General features: G+C 37.2%; 1 protein-coding gene across 2 annotated transcripts; it reads left to right on the forward strand.

Annotated features, from left to right (window-relative positions):
* The first annotated feature begins 3,204 nt into the window (after positions 1-3,204).
* Positions 3,205-8,202, forward strand: LOC135205006 (phenazine biosynthesis-like domain-containing protein 2). 2 transcript variants are annotated; one of them, XM_064235241.1, is made up of 7 exons: positions 3,205-3,332; positions 4,193-4,281; positions 4,635-4,833; positions 5,232-5,478; positions 6,076-6,257; positions 7,700-7,762; positions 7,939-8,202. In XM_064235241.1, the coding sequence occupies exons 2-7, from the start codon at positions 4,198-4,200 to the stop codon at positions 8,055-8,057; spliced, it is 894 nt and encodes a 297-aa protein (XP_064091311.1). In that variant the 5' UTR covers positions 3,205-3,332; positions 4,193-4,197; the 3' UTR covers positions 8,058-8,202. The 2 variants fall into 2 exon arrangements, with proteins under 2 accessions (XP_064091311.1, XP_064091310.1); XM_064235240.1 differs by having other exon boundaries at positions 3,320-3,357.
* Positions 8,203-9,383: the final 1,181 nt, after the last annotated feature.

The following is a 9,383-nucleotide window of genomic DNA, read 5'->3' on the forward strand; positions in this document are numbered from 1 at the left end:
AATGGAGTTTTTGTCTTTCTTGGTAGGCAAGGGACAAACGTGTCGTTATTCTTTACGGTTAGTGATTCACAATCCTAATAAATTACGGCACTGGGTGTATGCAATATAGCAAAATCTCGTTCTGATACGAGTGTTCGTTACAGAAATAGGTATTGCCCAAAAACGTGCTTGCACTGTCTCTGAACCCATAGTAGTATGCTGCTTAGTTGTCAATCAAGTTTTTGTAATCAAGTATTTTTTGGCAAGCTAGTAGCTATTGAATAAATTTGTATTTTTCTCAATCAAAAACATCTGCCCCTCAATGCTAACTTTTCCTCTTTAATTAAACGACTTTCTGGTCATTGCAAATTTGGCCCCCATAATTTCTTATGGTGCGAAAACAGACAGAGGCCCAGGGACCGAAAACGACAGAGTCACACTACGGCGGTAATCCGGCAGTAAAACATCTTCATATATCCAAAATGTAAATAATAAAGATATATGTGCGCATTACGATTATACAATTTACATGATAGCTGGTAACAATCTGCATGAATAACTGGTAAACCATTCTGCAAGAAAGTTGAGTATAGCAATTATTTACAATAGGTACGAAAGTCAAGATGTCGTGACGTCATAATACAGGACTTAAAAGAACGTTCTAATTCTGAAAAATAATTACTTAAATTTGAGTCAGAATCGAGTAACTTTTTCAATAACGAATATTTTCAAGTTAATCATCATAAATATGTAAAATATTGATGTTTTACTATGTATTTAAAAAATTATCTAAGTGCATGCTTCATCGTCGTCTTCTACCAAAACAGTTGTTTACTTAAAAACGTCCTGGTAAGGGACCGTAAACACTGAGATGGCGTCAATCTTCTAAGTTACCTAATCGTAAGTAAAAATTTCGAAAGCGTTTTGGTGAGATTTCCACTGCTGTGGCCACCGTTTTCACTACCCTCTGTTTAAATCTTAAAATTTGGCCTTAATTTCTAACTTTGGAGAAAATACTTACTTCGAAAGGAGAGTAGAGGTCTTTAGCTCCGTTTCTCACCAACAACAAGTCGCAACTGATGCCCATCTCCGGTGTCAGGACGTGTTGTAATGTACTTTTTCGAAGGGTGGCATGCATTGATCGTTGTTGGCCTGACGCAGGCCATGCAGTGTTTTCCCCTATCACATTATGTTGGCGAAAATTCAATCTTTTGAATGGTATGCTTAAAGATGTAATTGTATTCTTGTTTCACCAATTAAATATAGAGTGCATAAGGCCAAGCCACGTGATGACGATGGATCATCTGCGGTTGTTTACCCTATATCACATTACGTTGACGAAACTTCAATCTTTTGAATGGTATGCTTAAAGATGTAATTGTATTCTGGTTTCACCAATTAAATATAGAGTGAATAAGGCTGAGCCACTCAATGATGATGGATCCACTTCGGTGTTTCCTCCTTGAGGTTAGGAGTGAAAATTCGTCCCCTGTAACCCCGGTAAACTGTAGCTGCTCCAATGTCCTTAAATGACCCTGTTCTTCATATTGTTCGAACAGGGTGCATAAGAATATACCTACCCTAGGGTACACAGCGAAGCCTACGATCCACTATTGTAAGCCTATGGAAAAATAACCATAACCCATTAAAGCTTAGAAAAATGCAAAAAGCAATTCTATTACATCAAAACAGCCATGACAAAAATTGAAGAGGTAACTAATTACCTACGCCACTAAATACTTTATCAACAAGCAGACGATTCTAATCTAGCCTAACCTACCGAGGCAGACTTTAAAATCCTATTTTAGTGACTATAGCATAACTATCTACTAAAATGGCCGGGCAATGATTAAAATAACTTCACAACTTACGTTCTGACGCAGTTGTATAGCGGGAGGACGAAGAGAGTCGAGAGAACTAAAGCATCTTTGGCTGATTTGCGGTCAAGTCACAAGACATCTTTGTTTACATTTTGCGAGTGGGGAAGGAGACGTTCATTACGTCCAAGATACATTTTTCATGCTTTTTATATCCAATTTGTGAATAAATAAAAAGTTTTATTAAATTTTAAAATATTTTAATTTAATAATTAATACGTTATTTATATTTTATTGACAAATAATCTATTTTCTTTCATATTTTAGACCAGAATATTACGAATATTGATAAGTAAACGTAACTATGTAAACGACAGAAGCACAAACTAGAGTGGCAAAAAGAATGTCCCTTAACACTGCTTTTAGCTGCCATCTTGATAAGAGACACAAAACAACGTATATATTCTTTCATTGTTAAAATAACAAGAATCATATAAATAGTCATCATCAGTCTAATAATTTAGCTATTTTCAGGAAAATTGCAACAAATCTTCAATTCATGACAACATCACTTCTGTTCAGAGTAGCTAGGTACCTTAAACTTAATTCGAATGAACACATTGTTCTAATAGCTAAATTTGCTTTGAAAATTAGATGCATTAATATAAACAGTAAGTGATTTCGTTAATTGCAGCTGCTAACACTTTGTGGTGGACGCATTCGTTCAAATTCTAAAGCTGTCGTATTTGGGAGTGGTTCTTCCATGTCTCTCTCTTTAACAGGATGGAATTTTTTTTTCAGTCATTCCCAGACTTTAGAATATTCTTCTTATTTCTGCTTTGCCTGACTGTTTTAATCTCTTTATCATTTCCATATTAATTGTACTACTTTATTCTATATATAGTATTCCTGTGGCAATGTCTCCAACCCTTAATTTTGTTTGAATATTACAAAACACTGGAGAAATGATGTTTGTATTATTCCTTCTCATTTATGTTTCTTGTCTATATTTTACTGTCTGAAGGACAAACATTGAATTGTTCGAATGGCTTTATCCCAAACTTTAAAAGCTACATTTATTAGTAAATTTTAAATTAATCTTTGATTTTCGTGTTAATTTTGCAAGAAATTAATAAATTTAAAATATTCACAATTTAAAATAAAAATATTATTCGTCAAGACAAAAATCAGTGGTTGAAATAACGAAAATGAAAACAAAACGAAGCCAAAATTAGGAGTTTAAAACATCACCTTGCCTGTTATCCTAATCAAGTTGATAGTGCCACCTTACATACGTTGCAAAAGTGTTTTATTTACCGCCATTTTTACTCTATATTAATTAACAATAGACGAAATATGGAGACGGTGTTACAATCCAGTGATTAGGAACAAAAACGAAAGGAAGAAAAGGAAAATAAACGAAATTCATGTCAAACTCTAAGGCAGACATGTCATGACGTCATCAAGACAGACAATGCGGGCTTAGCAACTGGTCTGAATTTGATAACTTAATTTAGTTGTTGTTACGGAGTGCAGGCAAGTGGTTACATCTCATCTTGGTGTCAGTGTTGCAAACGAAAGAATATTTTAGTGTTTTTTTAGAATAATTCTTGTGGTTTATGTCTTCAAAATCGGAAAAGAAAATGAAAAAGTACTGAAAATGGCACTAAAAGAGATTATTTTTCAATTTTGGGATAGATATGTGCATATTTATTTGTATTTTCATGAAGAATTACGAATATTTAATAATATTTTCGTGTATATTGTGAGAGTTTGATAAAAATAATTAATTTGACGATAAATATTTTATTTTTGTACAGTCATGCTTCTATATAACAGAAAAGGTCCTTCGTTTTCTATGGCTTGTTGAGAGGGTAACTCATATAATTATCCGTGGCCTTGTTATAAGCTCACAAAATTATCTCTAAACTTATCAGAGAATGTTTTTGGAGGTATAATACTATTTTATATGCTTGTTTAGATATTAAGATGTCAAAATATATTAAACTAAGGCTATTTTTCCCGGTTTATGGTTTCTGAAGTCACCCTTAAGGAAAATATTTTACACATGAAGGCCTATAAGATGACCAGCTTGAATACGTATACACAACGCAATATTTTTACTTTTTCATCATTTAGGTGAATATATAAATTTCTTATTTGTGACCAAAATAAGCACAAACAGTCCTTAATTAATGTTTTTGTTAACTTATGATATCTGAACTTTTTTTTTTTTGTTTTTGGAAAAATGTTGAATAGAGGAACAAAGCCTTCTGTTAAATGTGGTAAAAAAAGTGCATTGGAAAGGTATATAATAGGTAATCCTGTGGTTTTATACATTAAAAATTCTGTATTTATGTATCATATTATATCTAATATTTATATTCATTTTCCAGTCAAAATGAAACTTCAGATTTTCACAGTGGATGCCTTCAGCAGTCGCCCTTTCGAGGGCAATCCAGCGGCTGTTGTACCCCTTACCGAGGTGGGTCACATATTTTGTGGGTCCTATGCCCGTCTGTTGATTAGTCTGTTAGTCTGTTTCACGCACTGGTATGCAAAGACGTTGCTCACTTAGACCAACATGAGTCAAGAGTCTAAGTCTTTCTGTCTGTCTATCTAACGCATTGGTCTACCAAGCACTGTTGCCAAACTTGCACCAAACCTAGGAAATAAGTGATTTTTCGCGTATCTATTTGCAATATACATAAATATGAGAGCAATTGGCCATCGTTGTTGCATTACTATGACAGCTATAATGGAAACAGTTCGTAGTATTATCGGCCTTAGTGGGTCTTTTGTCCAATTTCCACCAACATCTGGGCAAATTCTTTCCAGGAACTGGACGACGAAACACTACAGAAAATCGCCAGTGAGATGAACCTCTCAGAAACGGCCTACATTCGACCCACTGGCTCTGGTTTCGACTGGGTTGAGTCGAATCACTTCTCTCTAAGATGGTTCACGCCAGTGTCGGAGATACCTCTGTGTGGACACGCTACACTCGCGTCTGCTCACGTTATATTCTCCTGTCTTGGTGAGATATCCGTGGATTGTTTGCTACGTAAAAGTGAATTCATTTCCGTAGATATATACATAGAAGGTACTGGGATCTACTGGTCACTTTTGAACAAGAGACTTATGTTAGTTATAACCACAATGTTCTCTTAACTTTTCGAATTCTTTTGGATACGTTTGTCACTACAAATCCCTGGTAGAAAGTGAACATTAGATTCTATATAATTTATATATAGAGAGTTTCTATATCTATATGCACATATGGAGAATCAACCTAAAATGCTATAAAAACAATAAATTGCCAACTAGGCTCATACGAAAGTGAGGCTGGGCCTATTCCAGCTCTAAGAATTCTCACAATGAAATGAAATTATTAAAGAAAAAAAAAAAAACTGAAAATGAATCTTATATCAACAGGAAACACCAGAAACGAGATCAAATTCGACACGCTGAGCGGAGAGCTGATCGTCAGGAGGGAAAAAGACGAACAACTCGTGATGGATTTTCCCGCAAACGCCCCGAAAGCTCTGGATTCAAAGCAAACTCTTCTTCTCGCGCCTTTGGTGGAGGCTTCCACGACCTCTCTGAGGAGCAAGGTCCAAGAAGTGAGGCTCTGTAGCACCATCAAGTATCTGCTGATAAGGTTTAATGATTCTGTCACGAGGTAGGATGATAGATGCCTATACTTAATTACGAACATTCAAATACAAACGGACAGGGTCGCAAATAAAATTTGCGTTCCGAACGCTCCCCTTTGCCGCCCGTGAGCTCAGATCTTGTTCTGCGGGACTATTCTATAAAATACAGTACTGTATGTATAGTGTATTATATTTTAGGATGAAAAAACAGTACTTTATTGACTTTACTATACCTGGATAGTCCTGAAAAGTACTTTATTGTTGGCCTTTATTCTATAAAAATACAGCACTATATACAGTGAGTTGGATTTCAGGATGAAAAACAGTTCTTCATTAACTTTATACTATACCAAATTAGCCAAGAAAAGTACTTTATTTGTTGAATAATAAAACCATTGACCGTCTACCGCCCTGAATTATAAATAAACAAATGCTGAACTGAACTGACTTCCACTGGAACTTGAAACCAGTTGACCTTAAAGTCTGGACAGAATATTATTTATTAATGAATTTTCAGGACATCAACCAAAGGACTTGGTCCTCGACATTGTCAAATTTGAAGAAATTTTGTCCCTCTCAAACCATGACCCTTTCCCATCATTCTGACCTTGCCCTTTCAACAGGGAGGACCTGGAAGGAGTCCAGCCGAACTACAGCGAGATGATGAAGGTCCACGACGGGTCTTTGGTGAAGGGCGTCATCCTTACTGCTGTAGGGGACGCCCATAAGGGCGGCCCTTCGAAGTATCATGTGTTCTCCAGGTTCCTGGGGCCCTGGTACGGAGTGAATGAAGACCCTGTGACTGGTATGTTATTGAGTTTGTTGTTGTTATTGTTGTTGTTGTTGTTCTTCTTCTTCTTCTTCTTCTGAGAGAGAGAGAGAGAGAGAGAGAGAGAGAGAGAGTTTAGGACATTTAGTCTGATCAGGTTGAGTTCGCCCTACCATCTTTTATTCAACCAACTGATTTTGGAGTTATTGTCTTCTTCTGCGAGAGAGGAGAGAGAGAGAGAGAGAGAGAGAGAGAGAGAGAGAGAGAGAGAGAGAGAGAGAGAGAACGAATTTAATTTGATTTAATCCACGGATTTTGAAGCCATAGGCAAATATCTTGTTCCACAATATACCAGAAAGAAGAATTTGCGAATAATAATAATAATAATAATAATGAAGACGAGTGGCTCAAGAGTGCATGGGAAGAAGGACTGATAAAATTAGACGAAGACCCAGAAATATATAGAGACAGGAGAAAGACAAACAGAACAGAGGAATGGCACAGCAAACCAATGCACGGACAATACATGAGGCGACTAAAGAACTAGCCAGCGATGACAACGTGGCAATGGCTACAGAGGGGAGAGCTAAAGAAGGAAACTGAAGGAATGATAACAGCGGCACAAGATCAGGCCCCTAAGAACCAGATATGTCCAAGAACGATAGATGGAAATAACATCTCTCCCACTATTGGTAGGAAGTGCAACTACGAAAAATGAAGCCATAAACCACATAGCAAGCGAATGTCCGGCACTTGCACAGAACCAGTACAAAAAGAGGCATGATTCAGTAGCAAAAGCCCTCCACTGGAGCCTGTGCAAGAAAACACCAGCTACCTTGCAGTAATAAGTGGTACGAGCGCTAACCTGAATGAGTGATAAAAACGATCAGGCAAAGATCCTCTGGGACTATGGTATCAGAACAGATAGGGTGATACGTGCAAATAGACCAGACGTGACGTTGATTGACAAAAATCAAGAAGAAAGTATCACTCATTGATGTCGCAATACCATGGGACACAGAGTTGAAGAGAAAGAAAGGGAAAAAAATGGATAGTATCAAGACCTGAAATAGAAATAAGAAGGATATGGGATATGCCAGTGGAAATTGTACCCATAATCATAGGAACACTAGGCACAATCCCAAGATCCCTGAAAAGGAATCTAGAAAAACCAGAGGTGCCTGAAGTAGCTCCAGGACTCATGCAGAAGAGTGTGATCCTAGAAACGGCACACATAGTAAGAAGAGTGATGGACTCCTAAGGAGGCAGGATGCAAAAACCCGGAACCCCACACTATAAATACCACCCAGTCGAATTGCAGGACTGTGATAGACCAAAAAAAAATATATAATAATAATAATAATAATAATAATAATAATAATCAATAATGATAATAATAATAATAATAATAATAATAATAATAATAATAATAATAATAATAATAATAATAATAATAATAATAATAATCTCTTCCCCAGGGTCGGCCCACACGGTACTGGGACCTTACTGGTCCAAAGAATTGGGAATTCAAGAGCTATTTTGTAAGTAAAGAAAAGGCATTAAGCTTTCTACGATTACGTGACAAAATTACTGATACTACTTTGAATAATTTTATATGTTGTTTTAATAATAATAAAACATAATAATAATAATAATAATAATAATAATAATAATAATAATAATAATAATAATAATAATGAGAGGTACTTCTCCCCAGGTCGCCAGTGTTGTAGGCGGGGTGGTGACGTCACGGCGTTGCACAAACCTGAAACGCAAAGGGTCCATTTGAAAGGCGTTGGAACGACGGTCATTAACGGTCACATAACGATCGGCTGATTGATTGGTCGGCGGAAAATGGCGTCGCAGGGATTGAGGTCAAGGAGGGGGTGAAGCTGGGTGAGGTGGAGAATTGATTTTGAAGTTGGTTTTGTTGTGAAGTTCTGGGGAGGAATTTGGAATAAATGTTGGAGAACTTGACAAATCGTTTTTCTTATTCCTTTTGTGTAAGTTTCATTGCATTTAAGACACGTCATTTACACCCCTCTCTCTCTCTCTCTCTCTCAAACACCAAACAAGTTGACTTGAAAATCAAACAACAAAGAACTCAGTTGCACAGGATTACCGAGAGAGAGAGAGAGAGAGAGAGAGGGGGGGGGGGAGGGGGGGGGGGGGGGGGGTGGGGGGGGGGGGGGGGGAGGGTGACTAACCTCATTACATCTACCCATCTGAATATCATGAAATGAGAAATTCAGTCCCCAAAAAATAATGCCACTTCAACGAGAAACACAAAGCTATTATGACTAATGGCAGGCCTCATTGGTACCCACTAACCTTTAGTGAGTGCTGTAATTTAATCTGTGGTGAAATTCGAAGCCGACAGTGACCTACAATTGTAATGTTGGCAAACCGGTGTATGAAATCAGTGGCCAGACTAGATTCAGTATCTTACAGGTCGTTGATAATTCGCTGGCTAGATTGGTCAAGTTTTTGTTAATGAGAATTTTGAGGCTTCCAAAAGCTTCTGGTTGTACTATATAAGTTTGTGTCATCAATTGAGATATATTATTATTATTATTATTATTATTTATTTTTTTTTTGCTCTATCACAGTCTTCCAATTCGACTTGGTGGTATTTATAGTGTGGGGTTCCGGGTTGCATCCTGCCTCCTTAGGAGTCCATCACTTTTCTTACTATGTGTGCCGTTTCCAGGATCACACTCTTCTGCATGAGTCCTGGAGCTACTTCAGCGTCTAGTTTTTCTAGATTCCTTTTCAGTGATCTTGGGATCGTGCCTAGTGCTCCTATGATTATGGGTACGATTTCCACTGGCATATCCCATATCCTTCTTATTTCTATTTTTCAGATCTTGATACTTATCCATTTTTTCCCTCTCTTTCTCTTCAACTCTGGTGTCCCATGGTATTGCGACTTCAATGAGTGATACTTTCTTCTTGACTTTGTCAATCAACGTCACGTCTGGTCTGTTTGCACGTATCACCCTATCCGTTCTGATACCATAGTCCAGAAGGATCTTTTTTTTTTTTGCCTGATTTGTTTTCTATCACTCCTCAGGTTGGTGCTCGTACCACTTATTACTGCAAGGTAGCTGATGTTTCTTGGACAGGTTACAGTGGAGGGCTTTTGCCACTGAATCATGCCTC

This window comes from Macrobrachium nipponense, chromosome 48 (assembly GCF_015104395.2).
Source record: "Macrobrachium nipponense isolate FS-2020 chromosome 48, ASM1510439v2, whole genome shotgun sequence".
Classification (NCBI taxonomy): Eukaryota; Metazoa; Arthropoda; class Malacostraca; order Decapoda; family Palaemonidae; genus Macrobrachium; species Macrobrachium nipponense.